Source organism: Oncorhynchus nerka, linkage group LG8, assembly GCF_034236695.1.
Source record: "Oncorhynchus nerka isolate Pitt River linkage group LG8, Oner_Uvic_2.0, whole genome shotgun sequence".
NCBI lineage: Eukaryota > Metazoa > Chordata > Actinopteri > Salmoniformes > Salmonidae > Oncorhynchus > Oncorhynchus nerka.
This window is the reverse complement of record NC_088403.1, coordinates 43686094-43712282: the sequence shown is the minus strand read 5'-3', so window position 1 is coordinate 43712282 and position 26189 is coordinate 43686094. Positions and strand designations below refer to the sequence as shown.

The window sequence follows — 26189 nt, the reverse complement described above, 5'->3', positions numbered from 1 at the left end:
GTCTGGTCTCTGGCTGGGCCACTCAAGGACATTCAGAGACTTGTCCTGAAGCCACTCCTGTGTTGTCTTGGCTGTGTTGTCTCTGCTTTATTTTTTTGCGCAGGCTGTACACACTCCAATAGTCTCATTCACAATTTAACAAGCACTTGACAATGCCAATGCAAATTCATGGTGGCATCCCCTTTGTGGCCGTAATGCACCCTAAAAAAATCCATGCCTTTTGCGGCCCGGAGTGCTACGTTGTGCCCTTCTCAAAGAGTGTGCTGCGCACTCTGTCATGTGACCAGGTCTTTCTCACAGGCTACAAGTGAAGACAGACATATCGGGGACGCAGCTGCGCGAGTCCTTATCCAATTCCGAGGTACATATTGGATGAACTGTCCACATTTACTTTTTGTCAGCCAACAAGATGAGTAGGCCTATTGAACAGCAAAAGCACTAGTCTATGTCAAGCTACTATCCCCCGTAGTACAAAGGTCGACCTATTCTATGCGATAAATAAATATTCCAAACAGTCTGGGACAGTTGTGGGATGCTATAGATCCCAAATTAATACAGCCACTAGCATAAATGACTGACACAACAGATCAGAACGTTTAGCTTAAAATGTTGATAAACTATTAGGCTATTTCTTCACATTATAAGCGCAGCAATGTGGACATAGTAGTAGGCTGTAAGCGCGAATGTTCAATTAGAGGAAAACACCAATATCAAAAGTGACCGCAAATGCAATTATACATGTAATGCTTTTATTATAAAAGGTGCATTTTTATGGTGAAAATTATCTTCCCCAACTTGAAACTCAGGCGCTGCAAACGAGTCGCAAAAAAATGTCATTGTTTCTTATGCTGGGCATCATTCACAAGTGATAACATCATTCACAAGTGACAGGCTAATATTGTCACCCATCAGACTATTCTTGATTTAATTTTGCCTTTACATATACTAAATCATATATGGATGACATTTGTTTTGATTTAGAATGGACCATTATCATGCACCTGTATCGAAACAGGGCAGGGGGAAAAAATAAGTAATCTATGCACTTAAACAGCGAATGGAGGACGCTTTTCCCAGTGGTTTATTTTCATGCCAGCCAGGTAGGCTATACTCCTGTTGGAAATATAAGTAATGTTCTTAACATGAGGAAAGTTGAGAAATTAATAAATATAGTAGGCCTAGCCTTTAGAAAGCTAATGGGATCCTCCTCTTTTTGTAAGTGACCATCACTCTCACAATTGAATAGCCTATAGAAATGTTGCGCAACATGAGCTGATGGGCTCTCATGAAGTGTTTGATTCGATTTTAGAATACATTTACATTGATGTCAGAGTGATTAGAGGGACAATAGATTGCTGAGTAATAGGCAGTTAGCAAGTTTGGTAGGCTACCAATGACCAGCAGCAGCATCAGAGCTTAGAGAAGCCTAATTACCGTGACTAAACGGTCATGTGGAATTTGACTGCCTTCATGACTCGTGACTGCCAGTGTGGCAGTAATATGGTCACCACACCAGCCCTACTCATGGCTTGGTTTTTGCTCTGACATGCACTGTCAACTGTGGGACCTTATATAGAGAGGTGTGTGCCTTTTCAAATCATGTCTAATCAGTAGAAAGATCTTAAGGATGATCAGTGGAAACAATTTCGAGTCTCGTAGCAAAGGGTCTGAATACTTATGTAAATAAGGTATTTATGTTGTTTATTTTTTATACATTAGCAAAAATGTTTTTTAAAAACTGTTTTTGCTTTGTCATTATGGGGTGTGTAAATTGATGAAGATTTTTTTTCATTTAATCAATTTTAGAATAAGGCTGTAACGTAGCGAAATGAGGAAAAAGTCAAGGGGTCTAAATACTTTCCGAATGCACTGTACATACCTTGAAATCACTTGTAACGACAACACTGATAACACGGTCAGGAGAAAAACCATCATTAGCTGTAGAGTTGGATAGATTAACACAGTCTATTTTTGCATGGACAGCACCATTTGCAGATATGTGCCCTTTGTCCAACTCTATGGCACGAGCTATGAAATGCAAGAGACATACCAGTGGTGCCTGTAGTGTTATATTAGATATTACCTAAAAACATTTCATATAAAATGATCTTATTATTTAAACTTCATAATGTATCAGCACAGGAGTATTGGTCTTCTGCTTGATTATTCTATGAGGACAAAGTCTGGTTGTGGAAAAAAGCCAAGTCCCTCTCTTCTCTTCTCCATTCTTCACTCCCCTCTCCTTTCTCTTTAGTCCTGGCTAATCCCTATCATGTCCATATATCACTCTTCTCTCCTCTCACTCCTCTTTGAAGTCTTTGTCCATCTATCACTCCTCTCTTCTGTCCATTCCTTTACGTGACAGTGGAGTCCTGCCCTCGGATCGCACACCAGGCCATGAACACATCCCTTTGAAGACAATAAATTGGAGAAGAAAACCAAAAAAATAGATCAACTAATCAATAATAAATCAATTAAATCATAATTAGAGCAGAAATGTTGCTTTATCGACATTTTCCTTTCCTGGCTGCCGCCAAACGCTACGCCACGCCCACGGACATTCGTTTCTTCTCCACAATGAGTCTGGATCTGAGCTGTCGAAATGTTGGTTATTAGGTTATAAAATGATTGCATCGGAGCTCCTAGAGTGTGCGGCTCTCCTTTTCTTTTCCAAGTGTTCTACTCCGCTAGCCAGCACCTCGCCTAAACAGGTGTGCGGTTCTCTCGCCTCGAGACCATTCTTTGGGAAGAACATGATCTATCTTGACTCCTAAGTGTTTCAGGTGGTAATGTCAGTGTGTTCTGTATATGTGTCTGTATGGCTGTATTTAGACAGGCAGCCCAATTCTGATATTTTTTCCACAAATTGGTATTTTGACCAATCATCAGATCTTTTTCACATCAGATTATTTTTCACACTTATCTGATTGATCAAAAGTGAAAACAAGTTTAAAAAGCGCAGAATTGGGCTGCCTGTCTAAACGCAGCCTATGTCCAGCCATCTATCTGTCTGTACCTGCAGTGTGTGGCAACACACTTGTTGCTGCAGTATTCCCTGTCCCAGTCCTTGTTCTCTACAGCTGGGTTGGTGCAGCCGGCTCGGACACACAGGTTAGGGCTGCAGGTCTGGGTCACATCTGGCCCTGGAGACACATTCAACTCCACCTGCATCTGGGAAGGGAGGGAGAGGTGAAAGACCGGAGGGAGAGAGAGGTAGAGGAGAGAGAAAGACAGTGGTTGATATACAGTAGTGTGAAGGATACCAATCATTAGATGACCAGGGCCCTGAGTTTTCAGAGAAAATTATGAAAATATATGCAAAAGTTTTTCTATTCTATACTTCTCTTACCCCATCCTCTCCTTCAGTCCCGTCCTCGGCTTCCGTCGAACAGGCCGTTACTAAGGCAGCGGACTGTACCACCTCCCCCGAGGTCGGAGTAGCCCCCCCCAACGCGGCTAACCCCCTTGCCGCCGTGTCGATAACGGGAGAGTCCAAATCTGAGGCGGGAGGGACGATCTTGATCTGCAGAGGGGGTGGTGCCATGGCACCCCCGCCTCTTGGTTTGGCCTGCAGTGGCGGTGGGGCCTGGGCATGTACCATCTGCTGGAGACGGGGCGGAGGAGGGGTGTTCTGCATCTGTTGGAGTGGTGGCGGCTGCCGAGTAGACAATACCGTACTACTTGACACCACCATTACCCCTGATGGCGACGTCTGTTGCTTGATGATGATTTTCGTAACGGTGGGGGGGTTTAGGGCCAGGGCGGGCGTAGGAGTGGGGGTTTTTGCGCCCCTGTACGGGAGCGGGTGGTGACCTGAGGGAGGTCTCCACCTGCTAGGATGATGTTGGAGGTGCAGATGTTGGTGATGGTGTTCTCTTCAGGGGCGAGGTGGGGGACGGAGGAACGGGTGGAACGGGGAGCAGGGGCGGGGAGTGGGGCAACGGGAGGAGGAGAGGGAGGCGACGGGGAACTGTCCAGAACCTCAATGGTCGGCTGGGAGAGAGAAGAGGAGGAGAAATGTAGAGGGGTTGCAAGAGAAAGGAGTTGAGAGGGAAAAGAGGAGATGTAGTTTACACACTGACAAAGGGTGGCCATCATAATAAACCTACTCACACAAATAACTGAAGTGCTCTCTAGGAATACTCGTCTTGTCTCACCTGAGAAAGCTGATGATCTCTGTAGGCTTCCAGAGCGTCGAGATAATCCTTCTTAGCTGCTTCCGTCTTCCTCTTGTACACCTGAGAGGAATACACATACAGGGATAACATGAACCCGATACCATTACATTATTCATATCTGCATGTGCTTGTGTAGTGAATGTGATTGTGAACATGCGTGTTTGCACATGTGAATGTGTGTACCTGCTTCTGCTCCTCCCCCAGGCTATCCCACATGGAGGCCACTATCTTGGACACCTCTCCGAAGGTGGCGCTGGGGTTCTGGCCCTTAATGGCTGCCTGCGTGTCCCTGAAGAACAGAGCGTAGGCCGACACAGGCTTCTGGGGCTCGTTAGGGTCTTTCTTTTTCTTCCCTTTCTTCCCTCCTCCCACTGCCCCTCTCCGGACGAGGGTAGGAGGGGTGCTGGAGGACGGAGCAAAGGAAGGAATGGGGGAGTCGGAGAGAGGGGGCTCGAGGGAGATGACACCGAGAGAGATAGGGGACTCCACCAGCACACTCTGCTGAGTTAGAATGGAAGAAGGAGGGGTGGGATGGGAGAAAGGGAGGAATAGCAAAAACAAGGACATCAGTTTCATATAAAGTGTGTGACTGTAATCAATGAAGAGACTGAGGCAGACAGACCGACCAATAGGACTGACCTGTCTGAAGTCGTCCATGTCGTCGTCCTGTAGCGAGCCGGCCGGCAAAGCAGCGGCCGACAGTGGTTGGTCAGGTGACTGCGACCTCGCCAGGTTGGCCCCGCCCCCTAGGCTGAGCCCCAGCTGGGCGCTGAGCTCCGATTGGTCGATAGTGATCAGCTGGTTGTGGCCCAAAAGGCTGTGGTCCATGTCACTCAGCGGGACGTCTATGGTCATGGGGGAGGAGCTGCTGAACTGGGAGCCAACAGGGTGGCCCAGATCCTGGAAAATGAGGCAGGGTTCATACTCAGAAAAAGCCAAAGAAAATGTATTACAGGCAGGCAGGACTGGCCCGCCCATTAGGCAGGATTAGGCGGCCGTCGACAGCAGCAGATTGACGAGGGCGACACACCGTCAACGACACATAAAACCTCACATAATTTTGCCCAAAACTAAGTACAATTCCTCTCACCTAGTGGCATATGGATTATTTAGGTGAGCGCTGATCCCCTCCTGTGATAAGCAGAGGCCACTTTGTCAAAAGCAGGGGCGCAAAATATTTTGCTCGTCCATGCCAAATGCGCCTCTCCAGTGTGCTGTTGGCGAGACACACCGCTGCGGCACTCCACCAACATTACTTCAAAAAAATCATCTAACATAAATCATTTAGCCTATGGTAGAAAGAGTATATGGCCTTTGCTGTATCCTACAGGTAAAATGTATGTCAATGTCATGAGACACTTTTAACATCATGCACGCTTCGCCGATCAAATAGCCTAACCTAAATGGCACCCAATCAAATAAAAAATGTGCTTCGATGCGAATATGGCATGTTAACAAACATGATATCCTTTAAAACAGGACAGCTCAAAATAAAATGGATAATATGGAATGGAAAAATCAGGCTACTCACAACTGCTGTCCAGGAGTGTCACACCGTGGGCTAAATTGTCATGATAATCAGTGGTTTCAAGTTTGTATCCATAATTGTTTTTACAAGATGATCATAGTGAAAAATAAAATGCTTCTGCATTTCCCGCTATGTAAACACATTGATTCTCATTGCAAATAGGCTCAGGATAACTCCTGATAAAGTTGGGGAGCTGATATTCAGAGCTTAAAACAGCCCAAATGATTATTAACAGGAATCAGGACTAATAAAGCCAATGCAACTGCCTATTTAAAAAAAAAAAATACAAATGGTAGGTCTACCACATGGATGAGCATTCATAAAATGTCATTGTGGTCATTGATACCGTCCCATTTATTCCAGTCCAGCCATTACAGTGAGCCCGTCCTCCTATAGCTTGTCCCACCAGCCTCCACTGTACCCCAGTAAGCACGGACCAACGAGGACGTCTTTTGGACGTATTTCTTTTGGTCCTGTCAGGACGTCTTTTTTGTGTATTGATTTGGTGTCGTCCGGACTTGATTTCAACATCCATGGACCGGATCTAATCTGGACCAATCATAGACCGTATGTCTATGTTAAATTGAGATTTGGTTTGGTCTGGACCGGCCTTGATTTGGCCCAAACATAGATGTCTATGTTTGGTTCAGGTTTGGTCCGGTCCAGTCCTACTCAAGACATATGTTCAACTTTCATTCAGAACCCGAAAATGAACCCAATAAAATTGTCTCGCCTAGGGTGGCAGAAGGGCCAGGACCGGGCCTGATTACAGACAGCAGCCACCTTGTTATCAAAGAATGGACTGTGGTGTGAAAAGGGCCCAATTCATATAATTTCACATTTCTGGCAAGAACTAATTGTGTCGGAAATGGCACCCTAATAGGCCATTACCTACAGTACCAGTCAAATGTTTGGACACACCTACTCATTCCAGGGTTTTTCTTTATTTTTACTATTTTCTACATTGTAGAATAATAGTGAAGAAATCAAAACTATGAAATAACACATATGGAATCATGTAGTAACCAAAAAAGTTTTAAACAAATCAAAATATATTTTATATTCTTCAAAGTAGCCACCCTTTGCCTTGATGACAGCTTCGCACACTCTTGGCATTTTCTCGACCAACTTCATGAGGTAGTCACCTGGAATGCATTTCAATGAACAGGTGTGCCTTGTTAAAAGTGAATTTGTGGAATTTCTTTCCTTTGAGCCAATCAGCTGTGTTGTGATATGGTAGGGGTGGTATACAGAAGATAGCCCTATTTGGTAAAAGACAGAGTCCATATTTTGACAAGAACAGCTATAATAAGCAAAGAGAAGCGACAGTCCATTACTTGAAGACATGGTCAGTCAATACAGAACATTTCAAGAGCTTTGAAAGTTTCTTTAAGCGCAGTCGCAAAAACCATCAAGCGCTATGATGAAACTGGCTCTCATGAGGACCGCCACAGGAAAGGAGTTACCTCTGCTGCAGAGGATAAGTTCATTAGAGTTTACTAAGGGCTATTTGACCAAGAAGGAGTGATGGAGGGCTGCATCAGATGACCTGGCCTCTAATATCACCTGACCTCAACCCAATTGAGTGAAGGAAAAGCAGCCAAGTGCTTCGCATGTGTGGGAACTCCTTCAAGACTGTTGGAAAAGCATTCCAGGTGAAGATGTCTTCACTATTATTCTACAATGTAGAAAATAGTCCAAATAAAGAAAAACCTTGGAATGAGTAGGTGTGTCCAAACTTTTGACTGGTACTGTATATAGTGTATTACATTTGACCAGATTCATATGCAGACCCTTTTCAAAAGCAGTGCACTACATAGAGAATAGGGTGCCATTTCAAAAGCATTCTCAACCCTTGCAGTCCTCACCATGCCCAGAGCAGACCCCAGAATAGCTCCTCCTCCACCTGGCTGACTGATGACCCCCAGACTCAGGTGGTGGTCCAGTCCCTGAGACCCCGGGTGGGGATTCACAAAGGTGGAGGCGAAGGACGGATCGTCTCCCCCGACCACAACGTTCCCGGAGGTGGACAAGCCACTGCGCTCTCCATCCGATAGCTCTCCGAAATGGGCCACCACATCGGACGCGATGAGCGCCTGGTCTGGATCCAGGGAGATGGGGGGGATCTCGAACTCCTCATCTCCCAGACTGGGGGTGTGGAACGTCTATTGGGGAAAAACGAGAGGGAGAAGAGACGGTGGGGGATGGGGGAGCGGAGATGGTAAGAAGGAAAGGGGGTATGGAGAAAAGAGGAAGAGAGAAGAGGGTGGGAAGAGCAAAGGTTATTATTATTATAGATTGAGACATCCTCCCCTGCTATACTGGGTGTGAGTGTTGTGTGAGTAACTGCAGATTGTGTGTGTTGTAAAGAGAGAGAGAGAGACAGGATAGTCGAGAGAAAAAGAGAGTGAATGAGAGTTTAGAAGCGAGAGAAGTGGAAGGAAGGAATGAGTAGCTACCTCAGAGGATGAGAGGAATGGATGGCCCGCCCCGCTGATGGTCAGGTAGTTATTACTGCCTTCAGGGAACTGAAACACACACACGGGTCAAATCATCATCACATAGGAGAATAAGTCTCATCATCATCCTAACAGTCAGCATCCCTTTAAAACATCAGTGGCATCATACAAGGCTGCTGTTTCACATCCGGACGTGATTGGGAGTCCCATAGGGCGGCGCACAATTGGCCCAGTGTCGTCCGGGTTTGGCCGAGGTAGGCCGTCATTGTAAATAAGAATTTGTTCTTAACTGAGCACATCTACTGCTGCTAAGCTTCCTAGTAAAGCAACGAAAGCAATTAAGCATTCCAGAAGAAAAGTGCTCAAAATAGCCCTTGTTAATATATGCAGCTTAAGAAACAAGGTTCATGAAATCAATAATTTACTAGTAACAGATGACATTCATATTCTGACTATCTCTGAAACTCACTTAGATAATACCTTTGATACAGTGGTAGCAATACAAGGTTATAACATTTATAGAAAATATAGAAATGCCAATGATGAAGGTGCCGTTTATATTCAGAACCACATTCCTGTAAAGATTAGAGAAGATCTCATGTCAAATACTATTGAAATAATATGGATACAGGTTCATCTGCCTCACCTAAAGCCCATTCTGGTGGGAAGCTGCTATAGACCACCAAGTGCTAAGTCAGTATCTGGATAATGTGTGTGAAATGCTTGATAATGTATGCGATATCAACAGAGAGGTATATTTTCTGGTTGATTTAAATATTGACTGGCTTTCATCAAGCTGCCCACTCAAGAAAAAGCTACAAACTGTAACCAGTGCCTGCAACCTGGTTCAGGTTATCAGTCAACCTACCAGGGTAGTTATAAACAACACAGGAATGAAATCATCAACATGTATTGATCACATCTTTACTAATGCTGCAGAAATTAGCTTGAAAGCAGTATCCAGATCCATCAGATGTAGTGATCACAACATAGTAGCCATATCTAGGAAAACCAAAGTTCCAACGGCTGGGCCTAACATAGTGTATAAGAGGTCATACAAGAAGTTTTGTAGTGATTCCTATGTTATTGATGTAAAGAATATTTGTTGGTCCGTGGTGTGTAATGAGGAGCAAACAGACACTGCACTTGAAACATTTATGAAATTGCTTACTCCAGTTGCTAATAAGTATGCACCATTAAGAAAATGGCTAAATTCCCATGGCTTGATGAGGAATTGAAAAATTGTATGGTTGAGAGGGATGAGGCAAAAGGAATGGCAAATAAGTCTGGATGCACAACCAATTGGCAAACGTATTGCAAATTGAGAAATCATGTGACTAAACTGAATAAAAAGAAGAAGAAACTACACTATGAAACCAAGATAAATGAAATAAGGATTGATAGTAAAAAGCTTTGGAGTGCCTTAAATGAAATTCTGGGGAAAAAGGCAAACTCAGCTCCATCATTCATTGAATCAGATGGCTCATTCATCACAAAATCAACTGATATTGCCAACTACTTTAATGATTTTTTCATTGGCAAAGATTAGCATATTTAGGCAAAACATGCCAGCAACAAATGCTGATAGTACACATCGAAGGAAAAATGCCCGAATTATGACAGAACAAGCATTGTAATTTTAAATTCCGTAAAGTTAGTGAGGAAGAGGTGAACAAATGATTGTTTATCAACAATGACAAGCCCCCGGGGTCTGACAACTTGGATGGAAAATGACTGAGGATAATAGCGGATGATATTGCCGTTCCTATTTGCCACATCTTCAATTTAAGCCTACTAGCAAGTGTGTGCCCTCAGGCTTGGAGTGAAGCAAAAGTCATTCCGCTACCTAAGAATAGTAAAGCCCCCTTTACTGGCTCAAATAGCCGACCAATCAGCCTGTTACCAACCCTTAGTTAATATTTTGGAAAAAATTGTGTTTGACCAGATAAAATGCTATTTTACAGTAAACAAATTGACAACAGACTTTCAGCACGCTTATAGGGAAGGACATTCAACAAGCACAGCACTTACACAAATTACTGATGATTGGCTGAGAGAAATTGATGATAAAAAGATGGTTAGACTTCAGTGCGGCCCTTTGACATTAATCGATCAGTCTGCTGCTGGAAAAACTTGTGTTATGACTTTACACCCCCTGCTATATTGTGGATAAAGAGTTACCTGTTTAGCAGAACACCGAGGGTGTTCTTTAATGGAAGCCTCTCCAACATAATCCAGGTAGAATCAGAAATTCCCCAAGGTAGCTGTCTTGGCCCATTACTTTTTTCATTCTTTACTAATGAATTGCCACTGGCCTTGAGGAAAGCCCAGAGTGTCTATGTATGTGGATGACTCAACAATATACATGTCAGCTACTACAGCGACTGAAATGACCACAACACTAAACAAAGAGTTGCAGTTAGTTTCAGAGTGGGTGGCAAGGAATAAGTTAGTCCTAAATATTTATAAAACTAAAAGAATTGTATTTGGGACAAATCATTCACAAAACCCTAAACCTCAACTAAATATGGTAATAAATAATGTGGATATTGAGCAAGTTGAGGTGACTAAACTGCTTGGAGTTACCCTGGAATGTAAACTGTCATGGTCAAAACATATTGATACAGTAGCTAAGATGGGGAGAAGTATGTCTATGATAAGGCACTGCTCTACCTTCTTGACAGCACTGTCAACAAGGCAGGTCCTACAGGCCCTAGTTTTGTCGCACCTGGACTACTGTTCAGTCGCGGGGTCAGGTGCCACAAAAAAGGACTTAGGAAAATTGCAATTGGTTCAGAACTGGGCAGCACGGCTGGCCATTGGATGTACACAGAGGGCTGATATTAATAATATGCATGTCAATCTCTCCTGGCTCAAAGTGGAGGAGAAATTGACTTCCTCACTACTTGTATTTATGAGATGTATTGACATGTCGAATGCACCGAGCTGTCTGTTTGAATTACTGGCGCACAGCTCGGACACCCATGTATACCCCACAAGAGGTCTCTTCACAGTCCCCAAGTCCAGAACAGACTATGGAAGGTGCACAGTACTAAATAGAGACATGACTACATGGAACTCTATTCCACATCAAGTAACTCATGCAAGCAGAAAATGTTGATTTAATAAACAGATTAAAAAAACACCTTATTGAACAGCAGGGACTGTGAAGCAACACAAACATAGGTGCATATACACACACACGATAGCATACGCACTATACACACACACACACACGTACGCATGGATTTTGTACTGTGGGGCAAAAAAGTATTTAATCAGCCACCAATTGTGCAAGTTCTCCCACTTAAAAAGATGAGAGGCCTGTAATTTTCATCATAGGTACACTTCAACTATGACAGACAAAATGAGGGGGAAAAATCCAGAAAATCACATTGTAGGATTTTTAATGAATTTATTTGCAAATTATGGTGGAAAATAAGTATTTGGTCACCTATAAACAAGCAAGATTTCTGGCTCTCACAGACCTGTAACTTCTTCTTTAAGAGGCTCCTCTGTCCTCCACTCGTTACCTGTATTAATGGCACCTGTTTGAACTTGTTATCAGTATAAAAGACACCTGTCCACAACCTCAAACAGTCACACTCCAAACTCCACTATGGCCAAGACCAAAGAGCTGTCAAAGCACACCAGAAACAAATTGTAGACCTGCACCAGGCTGGGAAGACTGAATCTGCAATAGGTAAGCAGCTTGGTTTGAAGAAATCAACTGTGGGAGAAATTATTAGGAAATGGAAGACATACAAGACCACTGGTAATCTCCCTCGATCTGGGGCTCCATGCAAGATCTCACCCCGTGGGGTCAAAATGATCACAAAATCCCAGAACCACACGGGGGGACCTAGTGAATGACCTGCAGAGAGCTGGGACCAAAGTAACAAAGCCTACCATCAGTAACACACTACGCCGCCAGGGACTCAAATCCTGCAGTGCCAGACGTGTCCCCCTGCTTAAGCCAGTACATGTCCAGGCCGTTCTGAAGTTTGCTAGAGAGCATTTGGATAATCCAGAAGAAAATTGGGAGAATGTCATATGGTCAGATGAAACCAAAATATAACTTTTTGGTAAAAACTCAACTCGTCGTGTTTGGAGGACAAAGAATGCTGAGTTGCATCCAAAGAACACCATACCTACTGTGAAGTATGGGGGTGGAAACATCATGCTTTGGGACTGTTTTTCTACAAAGGGACCAGAACGACTGATCCGTGTAAAGGAAAGAATGAATGGGGCCATGTATCGTGAGATTTTGAGTGAAAACCTTCCATCAGCAAGGGCATTGAAGATGAAATGTGGCTGGTTCTTTCAGCATGACAATGATCCCAAACACACCGCCCGGGCAACAAAGGAGTGGCTTCGTAAGAAGCATTTCAAGGTCCTGGAGTGGCCTAGCCAGTCTCCAGATCTCAAGCCCATAGAAAATCTTTGGAGGGAGTTGAAAGTCCGTGTTGCCCAGCAACAGCCCCAAAACATCACTGCTCTAGAGGAGATCTGCATGGAGGAATGGGCCAAAATACCAGCAACAGTGTGTGAAAACCTTGTGAAGACTTACAGAAAACATTTGACCTCGGTCATTGCCAACAAAGGGTATATAACAAAGTATTGAGATACGATTTTATTGACCAAATACTTAATTTTCCACCATAATTTGCAAATACATTCATTAAAAATCCTACAATGTGATTTTCTGGATTTTTTTCCCTCATTTTGTCTGTCATAGTTGAAGTGTACCTATGATAAATTACAGGCCTCTCATCTTTTTAAGTGGGAGAACTTGCACAATTGGTGGCTGACTAAATACTTTTTTGCCCCACTGTATATGTGGTAGTGGTAGAGTAGGAGCACACAGTCTGAATGTATTGTAATGTTTTTTTAAATTGTATAAACTGCCTTAATTTTGCTGGACCCCAGGAAGAGTAGCTGCTGCCAGGGGATCTATAATAAATTCAAATATTGACTTGCCTAGTTAAATAAAGTTTAAATTTAAAAATATATATATATATATAATGTTCACACAAACTTTACCATTCATCAAAACATTGAAAATCCCAATAACAGCTGAGCTCACATCACTTCCCCACACACATGCACTGTATATACTACATATTCAACCAAGCCCTTATATGCTGTTGTAAAATAGTTATTGTACAGGATTCTGAGTGCATGTGAGAGTCCGTGAGTTTTCCATAGAGCACAACACACAGACAGACACACAGGTCGCTTGTCAAATCAATCTCGCTGTCAGTCACCTTATGGTCATATCCATTGAAAGACCCAGGGTCCATGAATTCTGGATCTCCGTGTGGCCCAGTCCCATCCGTTAGATCGGAATAAAAATTCAGGTCCATTATCTAATGGCGCCTCGTATGACATTAAATCAATGCAATTGGTTGATATACGGAATAAATCTATAATCTAAAACGTCTGTACCACTGTCTTTGTTTTAGTACCACAAAATGTATAACAAAAAAAAAATACAACTCGAGGCTACACACAATGAATTCAGATTTCTGTCATGAATTATGCAGGATTTAGCGACTTGATATGAAACGAAGCAGTTGTTTGTTAGCTATGCTCATATGGCCAAATATTTATTGTAATGCACCCCAGCGCTCTCACTCACACCAAAAATAACCTGTCTCTTGACTAATTCGCGTGGCTATCCTAGATGACGCAAGGCTGTGTGGTACCGAATCATGTGCTAGTGGTATGTCTGGTTAAAATTATACAGCTACTACACCCGACAAAAAACAGAAACTCATGTTAACAGATGGGTAATATTACAAGTTATATGGAGTCCCGCAAATAACCGTATTTTGATGTGTCTTGAGGCATTTCAGAATTGAGCTCGTCTGGTTCTTTTTCACAGCTGCTCTGCGCTCGAACAAGGCTGCTCAATGGATCCCGAACTGTGGATTTGGATTGGAATCAATCACCGTGGGTCGGGTTCCTGTGTGGGGAATGGTTGGGAATAGAGGGTGTCTGGGATTTCGGACTTTTGCATTCACAGTTGTTTTAGTTCAAAGATTTGTCATCATGTAACAATCAACGTTCTTGTGTAGATAATCATATGGCTGACTCAAGTCTGTATACAACCACTCTCTAATTGAAATAAGTAAACTAATCGCACAGACTTCTCTCCCCCCCAGGACCCCATTTTTCTCAAATGGTTCATCCCAATGGCCTAGTAAACCAAATGAAATCATTTTAACAGTTTATTCTCTGGAGGCAGAATATCCCAGACCGCTAGTAACTCAATTTCAAATATTTGGTAAAGCTAATCGTCAACATTAATTTAGGTAAATAGCCATTGTCGCAGGTTTATTTGAACAGTCGGAATATGGTAAGAAAGGGATCATGACTGCACTTTTCCTGTGTTGAGCACTTGGTTTTACTAGCAAGCGTCCTCAGCCTTTGAAACAAGGCCACGTGAAACTCACTAACAAAGTTCGTCTAAGGCTTCAAGGACTTTTAAAGAATCAGAAGCGAACTGCAGCTCTAGTGACAAACTAGGAAACTGTAAGCGAACGTTATATCGGAATTGATGTCGGGCTGAGCGTGAGTGTTCATTGTGTGTTGGAAAACCAAAGATTGTGGACACTTGTGCGATCCAATCTGTACACGTAGTGAATATGCCGACCACGCGTGATTCCCCACTGCGAAACTTTATACGCATCTTACCTCCATTATTACCCCGAAATCTGCTCTGTCACACTTTTCTGAATTTCGCCCGTGATAATTTATTTTTGTTGTATTTTGTTGAGGTACCTTTGGCAGCGATTACAGCCTCAAGTGTTTTTGGGTATGACGCTACAAGTTTAGCTACCTGTATTTGGGGAGTTCCTCCCAGTCTTCTCTGCAAATCCTCTCAAACTCTGGCAGGTTGGATGGGGAGTGTCACTGCACAGCTATTTTCAGGTCTCTCCAGATATGTTTGATCGGGCTGGGCCACTCAGAAACCTGTCCCAAAGTCACTCCTGCATTGTCTTGGCTGTGTGCTTATGGTTGGTTCACCTTCCAACAGGACATCACCCCAGTTTGAGGTCCGGAGTGCTCTGAAGCAGGTTATCATCAAGGATCTCTGTACTTGGCCGGTCATCTTTCCCTCGATCCCGACTAGGCTTCCAGTCCCTGCCGCTGAAAAACATTGGTGAGGCATGGTGGTGCAGCATCATGCCTCACCGTAGTAACGGTGCCATGTTTCTTCCAGATGAGACACTTGGCATTCACGCCAGAGTTCAATCTTGTTTCTCATGATCGGAGTGTCCTTAGGTGCCTTTTGGCAAACTGCCCTTTACTGAGGAAAGGCTTCTGTCTGACCACTCTAACCTAAAGGCCTGATTGGTAGAATGCTGCAGAGATGGTTGTCCTTCTGGAAGGTTCTCCCATCTCCACAGAGGAATTTGGTCAGTGACCATTGGGTTCTCGGTCTCCTCCCTGACCAAGGCCCTTCTCCCCCGATTACTTAGTTTGGCCAGTTCTAGGAAGAGTCTTGGTGGTTCCCAACTTCATTCAATTAAGAATGACGACTGTGTTCTTGGATAATTCTTTTGACCTCATGGCTTGGTTTTTGCTCTGACGTGCACTGTCAACTGTGGGACCTTATATAGACAGATGTGTGCCTTGCACATCCAAATCATTTGAATTTATCACAGGTGGACTCCAATCAAGTTGTAGAAACAGCTCAAGGATGATCAATGGAAACAGGATGCACCTGAGCTCAATTTAGAGCCTCATAGCAAAGGGTCTTGAGTACTTATGTAATAAGGTATGTCTGTTTTTTATTTTTAATGCATTTCTAAAAACCTGTTTTTGCTTTGTCATCAGTATTGTGTGTAAATAGGGGGAGGGGGGGGGGGGACAATTTAATCCATTTTAGAATAAGGACGTGATGTAACAAAACGTGGAAAAAGTCAAGGGGTCTGATACTTTCTGAATGCACTGTATATACTAACTAGCCGATCTGACCTGCTTGCTTACAGTTGCACTTGGCTCAGTTAGGCTTCCTGTGTAGATTAAAAGCCAATTCATGCTTGATCCGAAAATGTGGTCCATGGCTCCGTATGAAGGTTCTAATCCCAAATTTGGTAACAATGTGGAGGTCTCTAGAGCTCAACATTAACATGATTGGTTGGCTACAGGTGGGGGCGGGAGGTCCTGTATAAACACAAACTCACTTATTTTACAACAGCTCTCCAAAGCGCAAGAATGGAAATGCTGCACGGCAAATGCTGACGGTCGGATTGACCGTGCAGCGCCTTTAAGAGACCATGGAGCCGGCGTGAGATTTGTCTCGGAAAACATGCCTCAATCCAGGGCTGATAAATGCATTGTAATCCCATTATCCCAAATTTTACAACAAGAAGATTGAACAACTGCTAGTTTAATTAATAGCGGTAGTTTAATCTTCTCTGTGTAACAGTTGGGATGATGGAACAATTAGGAGTACAATACATTTCTCACCCTAGGATTGAGGTACAATTCTGAATCTGGCACCAGCTCCAAGGTGTCTTAATCTACACAGAAACCCTGTGAGCAAACTGATCTGCTGGAGATTATAATATATACACAATCAAAACGTAATTAGCTAACAAAAAGTTGATTGAAAAATATAATCAATATCTACAAAGCGCTCTGCCTAAGCAACCTCACAGCCCCATGGCACCTCTGTCCTATACATTTCAGTACACATACAAGAGTAGTTCTCACGTTTAATTTATTCTCCATCTCCAAAACAAATATCTATAGAAAAATATTGACACTAGTACATGTTAATTGAACAGTTGATTTTGACAGCTCTGAAACCACATTCATAAGGATTAGGAAAATCACATACAGCACTCTGTATGGACTTCATTTCCAGAATGATCTTCTGTACACACACAGAAATAAAAACTCAATTTAAAAATTACATTCTGTCAGGGCAAATAGCCTATATAGGAGCAGGCCTGAGATTTTCATAAACAGATTTCTCAGGTTAGCCCCAAGACATACATCCTCTGGGCCCATACATCTCAAACAATTGTGGAGCGAGCCTTTTAAATCAATTGATGATAAATCAAAGCCTGATTCACACTTTAGGGCCACGCTGAGCTGTACTGTTTAGCTGTAACCGTGCTAGAAAGGACAAAGTACAAAGAAAATATCCAAGCCAACACAGTAGGTCTACGGTTCGGGTCGGGCCTGGAGGGAGAATCAGGCACAATAGTTGTCATTCATGCTTCAATCACAGAACTGGTCTGGGCTGCTGGGTGAGGAGGAGGCCGAAGCGTTTCTTCAGGGTTACCCGGTGCCGGGAGAACTTGTCGTCAGGCGAGAAGCGGGCGGGATGGGCAGAGCTGGTGGGCTGGCCCAATAGATCCAACTTCTGTTTGGTCACAGGGTGAAGAGAGGAAAGAGGTATGACAAGGAAAGAGAGCATGAACAAGTAGCTGAGTATAGCTTGTTACAACGTTACAGGGTTGGACAGGCCCATTTTCTACAGAAGCCGTAGGGTCAGAAATGTTTTTGATGTAAAGTTTGGATACGTGGACCACCTCTGAGAAGGTTATGAATTGCATCAGTAGTTGATGTTTAGAGATGCCATCTTAGCAGGACCTAAGAACCGTTACAATCAGAAACTAGCTACAATAAGAATAACACATATACAAGTAATAATTAGGTGGGTGATTATATTTGTCCTATTTCACACATGTACAAGTTTGTATTGACGTATAAGCATGTGTTTTTTTGCATATCTCAACTCGGAGAGACCTTCGGAGAGTGGGGTCACAGCTGAACCAGTACCTGTGCTCGAGGAGATGAGATCTCCTCTGATGCCCAGGATTCTTCAATTCAAAGTCCCATTAACCAACTCCGTAAACATATAACGCCAAAATATGGAGCGTTCGCACAGCAACTATCGTCATTACTGCAGTTACGCATGGTATTTACATTTACATTTAAGTCATTAGCAGACGCTCTTATCCAGAGCGACTTACAAATTGGTGCGTTCACCTTAAGACATCCAGTGGAACAGCCACTTTACAATAGTGCATCTAAATCTTTTAAGGGGGGGGGGGGGTGAGAAGGATTACTTTATCCTATCCTAGGTATTCCTGAAAGAGGTGGGGTTTCAGGTGTCTCCGGAAGGTGGTGATTGATTCCGCTGTCCTGGCGTCGTGAGGGGGTTTGTTCCACCATTGGGGGCCAGAGCAGCGAACAGTTTTGACTGGGCTGCGCGGGAACTGTACTTCCTCAGTGGTAGGGAGGCGAGCAGGCCAGAGGTGGATGAACGCAGTGCCCTTGTTTGGGTGTAGGGCCTGATCAGAGCCTGGAGGTACTGAGGTGCCGTTCCCCTCATAGCTCCGTAGGCAAGCACCATGGTCTTGTAGCGGATGCGAGCTTCAACTGGAAGCCAGTGGAGAGAATGGTATGTGCTTCCAAAAATGGTCTAAATAAAAATGTATCGTTTTTGACCAAGTGCGCATGCACATTATCTACCTTCGGCACTGGCAATAAAAATCACTCATTACTGCCAAGCACAAGTCAGCTGATCCAGCTACAGTACTGTATCCCGAAAGTATCATTGATTTTATTTCGACATGTTTTGGAAGTACATACGTAACCGCAGTAATGACGATAGCGGCTCTGTGGAACTCCATATTTTGGTTAAAGCCCAAACATATGTGGACATTAAAACATTTGCAGAGCTAGTTAATGGGACTTTGAATTTAAGGATACTGGGTGTCAGTCTCAAGCCCAGGTACTGGTTCAGTTCACAGCCAGAGTCTGACATTATCAATGGCGACCCTGGAGCATTTAGGGGTTAAGCTCAAGGGCACAGGAACAGATTTTTCACCTTGCCGCCTCTGGGATTCAAACTAACGACATTTTAGTTACTGTCCCAACCAGAGAAATAGAATGAATTATATTTCAATGGGCCCAATGGTCTTACCGCTAGGCTATCGGTGTATTAGAGACCTCTAAACTCCGATTGAAACTTCCATTCACCAGCTCTGCAAAGCGTTATAACCTTAATTTCAAAATATGTTTGCTTGTCACCAAATACGAGCTTAAATTTACTCCTGTACGGCCAGTATGTACCAGAGCTGTTTTCGACTTCCGACCTGTGCGTGGCTTGTAAGGAGATGCTGATTTGGCATTTTTTTGGGCTGCTTGTATATGTTGTATGTGTTTTGGGCAGTACATATTGGCCTTAACATGAGTAAATGAGCATAGTTTCTCAGCAAACTCCATATGATCAACGAACGTATTTTGACAATGCTTGCAGAGCTGGTGAATAGGATATTAAATCTAAACGTTAGGTCTCTAACCCAGATAGTGGTTCACCTGTCGCCCTACTTAGACTGCCTACCGCTTAGCTTTGGGACACAACATCGGGAGTCTTTGTATTGGTTGGTCTCCCTCTGAGAATAACCCATACCACAATATAGCCAGCTTCACCCCCAAAAAGTTTCCAGTCCAAAAAGGGCATATATATCATCTCTAGCAACTCTACCAGACGTACAGTGAAATGTGTGCTTCGCTATCAAATAAACATCGGAATTCAACTTCTGTCCGAACCGCACCATATTCCTGCTGTGTTGAGTAGACCGTGGTAGACCTTCATGGTAGGAATTCTCACGTGACCTGCGTGGTCTAATGGCGGCCGGCTGTTTAACACGACATGAATATGGTGCTTTTCGGACTAAAGTTGGATTCAGACGTTTATTTGATAGCGAGGGACACATTTCACATATGTTAAGTAGAGTTTCTATATAGTAAATACATGGCGTTGTTAACTGGAACGTTTTTTCTTAGGGTGAAGCCCTAAGATATGCGGTAGCGTTATTTTGATGCACAGCTAGCCTACCTCCCTAAAAAACACAATGGATTAACGCACTCCGCTAATCTTTTCTTACAATGCAGAAGACAGACGTAATATTTATGTGCACAGAGTGGACACGATTCTATACCACATTGAATATTGCTAACGGGTTTGCATGCTAGTTAATTAGTTGTTAGCTAGCGAAACCTACCTTCAGAGTGTAAACTCTCTCCCCATTCTCGTTCAAGTAGAACTGCAGAAACATCGTGACGAATAACTTGTGCTTTGTAAGTTATAAACAAGTGGACTTGTTAGCTTTTATTTGACAGAAAATGTGCCTGTATTTGTTGCGTTCAGCGGTCCACGTGCTTTTTTCCCCTCGGAGTGTTGAAAGCGGATATACGTGAGGGCAAAAAGTGCCTCTTGCACAAACCTAATCGATCTTTTTTTATTTTCTTATTCGTTGAGGTGGCATCCAATAAATGTTGCATTACCGCCACCTACTAGACTGGAGTATAACTCATTTGCTTGAAAAAATAAATACAACAAATACCCTACAATCTAACACCACTTTATTTATAATAATATAAACAATACCATACTTTGTCACATGCGCCGAATACAACAGTGAAATGCTTACTTTACTACAAGCCCTTAACCAACAACACAGTTAAGGAAAATAGGTGTCAAGTAAAAAAATAGATAGGTAAAAAAAAGTAATAATAATATAACTCATCTGATGTCAAGTCTCGAGACACCCAAATACCTCTCTGGAGCTACCACCACAACCTCTATTTTCTGCGACTTACGGATCCTTGCAGTACAGTTGATAACCATTGCCATAAATGCCAAAAATCAAATCTTACTGAAACATATCACTTGTTGGTTTATCCCTACTCACACCACTCCTCTCAGGATCCCTCCAACTTGACCCATCTTACTCTATTTTCTTCACTGCCTCAGCATATGACTTCTGCACTACTCTAACCCGGGAAACCTCAGCCTGCCTCTCTCGCACAGGACAGTTCTGATCCCCGGCCCCACGGGCACCCCTACAATTAACACATACCACTACTTTGTTTCATGCCCTTCTGCACACTTCTCACACCTAGGATCCTCCCTCCTACACACTGCTGCCACATGCCCTTAAGTTTGAGACCTGAAACAACGTAATGTATTTGGCACAAAAGCTACAGGATAGGATATATATCCTAACATCACTTTGTCGGGCAAAGACTCATCATCAAAACTCAAAGGAACAGACAATGACTCCTGTTTTTCCACTCACGCCACCCTGTCTGCGTCACAACAAACAAGGAGCATCACAAACACCGGGAATCTTCCCGTTCAGTTAGTCAGCTTTCACATTTACCGCTTCCCCAGTAATCACTCCTTTCAATGGCACCCTTTTCTTGAGAGCAAAACAATTCACATTTCTTGCCCACATTCATTTAACACAGAGCACCTGCTCCCTCTAACCAGCAGAAACAAACAATTATCACAAGACCACTTCTGGTTACCCTCACCGATTCCACAGCACCCAACTCTGTTGTCACCCACCCTGAAACCACAAATGGATCAGCAGAAAAGCAAGGGTCCACTTTTTCCAAAACTTCACTCCTACTGTCACAGACTCATCTTGATCCTGACCCTCTGTACAAGCCCCGGGCTCCAAGAACTACACCACACCTCTAAATTAATGGCGCCTGAGGAGACGGCTGCCGTTTACGGTCTCATAACCAATTGTGCTATTGTGTCTGTTTTTTCGTGTTATTTGTAACTGATTTTGTACATAATGTTTCTGCCACCGTCTCATATGACCGAAAAGAGCTTCTAGAAATCAAGACACCGATTACTCACCCCATAATGGAAGAAAATGTTTTCTTTAACGAGTCGGACGCAAAGGATTTACTTCAGATGCCCGACAAGGCCCTCATCCCCGTCATTCGCAGGAGAAAGAGACAGAGACATATCGGGGACATAGGTCTGGGTCCCTTGTAAGGATCTGACGGCGAGTGGATAATATGCCTTTACAATCGGTCCTATTAGCCAACATACAATAATTTTATAATAAAATAGACGAAATACGAGCATGTATATCCTACCAACGGGACATTAAAAACTGTAATATCTTATGTTTCACCGAGTCATGGCTGAACAGCGAAATTAATAACATACAGTTGGCGGTTTTTACGCTTTTTTGGCAGGATAGAACAGCTGCCTCCATAAGACAATGGGTGGCAACAAGGGGTGGCAGTCTGTAGACAACACTATTTACCAAGAGACTTTATCATCTATATTCTTCGTAGCTGGCTATTTACCACCACAAACCGATGCTGGCACTAGGACCGCAATCAATGAGCTGTATACAGCCATAAGCAAGCAGGAAAAGGCTCATCCAGAGGCGGTGCTCCTAGTGCCCGGGGACTTTAATGCAGGGAAACTTAAATCCCTTTTACCTCATTTCTATCAGCACATTAAATGTGGAAAAATAAAAAACTCTAGACCACCTTTACTCCACACACAGAGAAGTGTACAAAGCCCTCCATTTGGCAAATCTGACCATTATTCTATCCTCCTGATTCCTACTTACAAGCAAAAACTAAAAGCAGGAAACACCAGTGACTTGGTCAATAAAAGAGTGGTCAGATGAAGCAGATGCTAAGCTACAGGACTGTTTTGCTAGCATAGATTGGAATATGTTCTGGGATTCTTCCGAGGGCATTGAGGAGTACACCACATCAGTCACTGGCTTGATCAATAAGTGCATTGATGATGTCATCCTCACAGTGACAGTACTTACATACAGCTACCAGAAGCCATGGATTACAGGCAACATTTGCACTGAGCTAAAGAGTAGAGCTGCCTCTTTCAAGGAGCAGGAAGCTTATAAGAAATACCACTATGCCCTCCAAAGAACCATCAAACAGGCAAAGCGTAAATACAGAGCTAATATTGAATCATACTACACCGGCTACAATGCTCGTCAGATGTGGCAGAGCTTGCAAACTACTACAGACTACAAAGGGAAGTACAGCCGCAAGCTGCCCAGTGACACAAGCTAAATTACTTCTATGCTCACTTCGAGGCAAGTAACACTGAAACATGCATGAGAGCATCAGCTATTCCGGACGACTGTGTGATCACGGTCTCCGTAGCCAATGTGAGTAAGACCTTTAAACAGGTCAACATTCACAAGGCCGCAGGGCCAGACGGATTACCAGGACGTGTACTCCAAGCATGCGCTGACCAACTGACAAGTGTCTTCACTGACCTTTTCAACCTGTCCCTGACTGAGTCTGTAATATAATCATGTTTCAAGCAGACCACCATAGTCCCTATGGCCAAGGGGGACTTCTATGCCCAAGAACACTAAGGAAACCTGCCTAAATGACTACCGACCCGTAGCACTCATGTCTGTAGCCATGTATAGCCAAGTGCTTTGAAAGGCCGGTCTTGGCTCACATCAACATCAACACCATTATCCCAGAAACCCTAGACCCACTCCAATTTGCATAACCCCCAACAGATCCACAAATGATGCAATCTCTATTGCACTCCACACTGCCACCTGGACAAAAGGAACACCTATGTGAGAATGCTGTTCATTGACTACAGCTTAGCGTTCAACACCATAGTGCCCTCAAAGCTCATCATTAAGCTAAGGACTTTGGTACTAAACACCTCCTTCTGCAACTGGATCCTGGACTTCCTGACAGTCCGCCCCCAGGTGGTAAGGGTAGGTAACAAAACATCCGCCACGCTGATCCTCAACATGGGGGGGGCCCCTCAGGGGTGCGTGCTCAGTCCCCTCCTGTACTCCCTGTTCACTCATGACTGCATGGCCAGGCATGAATCCAACCCCACCGTGGTAGGCCTGATCCTCGACAACAATGAGACAGCTTATAGGGTCAGAGATCTGGCCGTGAGGTGCCAGGACAACAACATCTCCCTCAACGTGATCAAGACTACAGGAAAAGGAAGACAGAGCACGCCCCCATTCTCATCAACGGGGCTGTAGTGGAGCAGGTTGAAAGCTTCAAGTTCCTTGGTGTCCACATCACCAACAAACTATCATGGTCCAAACACACCAAGACAGTTGTGAAGAGGGCACAACAAACCCCCCCCCAGGAGACTAAAAAGATTTGGCATGGGTCCTCAGATCCTCAAAAGTTCTACAGCTGCACCATCGAGAGCATCCTGACTAGTTGCATCACTGCCTGGTATTTACATTTACATTTAAGTCATTTAGCAGACGCTCTTATCCAGAGCGACTTACAAATTGGTGCATTCACCTTATGACCTCCAGTGGAACAGTAGTGCATCTAAATCTTTTCAGGGGAGGGGGTGAGAGGGATTACTTTATCCTATCCTAGGTATTCCTTAAAGAGGTGGGGTTTCAGGTGTCTCCGGAAGGTGGTGATTGACTCCGCTGTCCTGGCGTCGTGAGGGAGTTTGTTCCACCATTGGGGGGCCAGAGCAGCGAACAGTTTTGACTGGGCTGAGCGGGAACTGTACTTCCTCAGTGGTAGGGAGGCGAGCAGGCCAGAGGTGGATGAACGCAGTGCCCTTGTTTGGGTGTAGGGCCTGATCAGAGCCTGGAGGTACTGAGGTGCCGTTCCCCTCACAGCTCCGTAGGCAAGCACCATGGTCTTGTAGCGGATGCGAGCTTCAACTGGAAGCCAGTGGAGGGAGCGGAGGAGCGGGGTGACGTGAGAGAACTTGGGAAGGTTGAACACCAGACGGGCTGCGGCGTTCTGGATGAGTTGTAGGGGTTTAATGGCACAGGCAGGGAGCCCAGCCAACAGCGAGTTGCAGTAATCCAGACGGGAGATGACAAGTGCCTGGATTAGGACCTGCGCCGCTTCCTGTGTGAGGCAGGGTCGTACTCTGCGGATGTTGTAGAGCATGAACCTACAGGAACGGGCCACCGCCTTGATGTTAGTTGAGAACGACAGGGTGTTGTCCAGGATCACGCCAAGGTTCTTAGCGCTCTGGGAGGAGGACACAATGGAGTTGTCAACCGTGATGGCGAGATCATGGAACGGGCAGTCCTTCCCGGGAGGAAGAGCAGCTCCGTCTTGCCGAGGTTCAGCTTGAGGTGGTGATCCGTCATCCACACGGATATGTCTGCCAGACATGCAGAGATGCGATTCGCCACCTGGTCATCAGAAGGGGAAAGGAGAAGATTAATTGTGTGTCGTCTGCATAGCAATGATAGGAGAGACCATGTGAGGTTATGACAGAGCCAAGTGACTTGGTGTATAGCGAGAATAGGAGAGGGCCTAGAACAGAGCCCTGGGGGACACCAGTGGTGAGAGCACGTGGTGTGGAGACGGATTCTCGCCACGCCACCTGGTAGGAGCGACCTGTCAGGTAGGACGCAATCCAAGCGTGGGCCGCGCCGGAGATGCCCAACTCGGAGAGGGTGGAGAGGAGGATCTGATGGTTCACAGTATCGAAGGCAGCCGATAGGTCTAGAAGGATGAGAGCAGAGGAGAGAGAGTTAGCTTTAGCAGTGCGGAGCGCCTCCGTGATACAGAGAAGAGCAGTCTCAGTTGAATGACTAGTCTTGAAACCTGACTGATTTGGATCAAGAAGGTCATTCTGAGAGAGATAGCGGGAGAGCTGGCCAAGGACGGCACGTTCAAGAGTTTTGGAGAGAAAAGAAAGAAGGGATACTGGTCTGTAGTTGTTGACATCGGAGGGATCGAGTGTAGGTTTTTTCAGAAGGGGTGCAACTCTCGCTCTCTTGAAGACGGAAGGGACGTAGCCAGCGGTCAGGGATGAGTTGATGAGCGAGGTGAGGTAAGGGAGGAGGTCTCCGGAAATGGTCTGGAGAAGAGAGGAGGGGATAGGGTCAAGCGGGCAGGTTGTAGGGCGGCCGGCCGTCACAAGACGCGAGATTTCATCTGGAGAGAGAGGGGAGAAAGAGGTCAGAGCACAGGGTAGGGCAGTGTGAGCAGAACCAGCGGTGTCGTTTGACTTAGCAAACGAGGATCGGATGTCGTCGACCTTCTTTTCAAAATGGTTGACGAAGTCATCTGCAGAGAGGGAGGAGGGGGGGAGGGGGAGGAGGATTCAGGAGGGAGGAGAAGGTTGCAAAGAGCTTCCTAGGGTTAGAGGCAGATGCTTGGAATTTAGAGTGGTAGAAAGTGGCTTTAGCAGCAGAGAGAGAAGAGGAAAATGTAGAGAGG

General features: G+C 44.5%; 1 protein-coding gene across 1 annotated transcript; it reads right to left on the bottom strand.

The window, feature by feature from the left end:
• Window positions 1–1684: 1684 nt before the first annotated feature.
• On the bottom strand, window positions 1685–14091 carry LOC115133838 (TOX high mobility group box family member 4-B-like). The gene is given in 10 exon segments (XM_029667314.2): window positions 1685–2409; window positions 3017–3171; window positions 3350–3774; window positions 3777–3993; window positions 4158–4238; window positions 4362–4676; window positions 4818–5078; window positions 7575–7871; window positions 8166–8234; window positions 13433–14091. Coding segments are annotated over 10 exon segments (1974 nt in total). The 5' UTR covers window positions 13532–14091; the 3' UTR covers window positions 1685–2354.
• Window positions 14092–26189: the final 12098 nt, after the last annotated feature.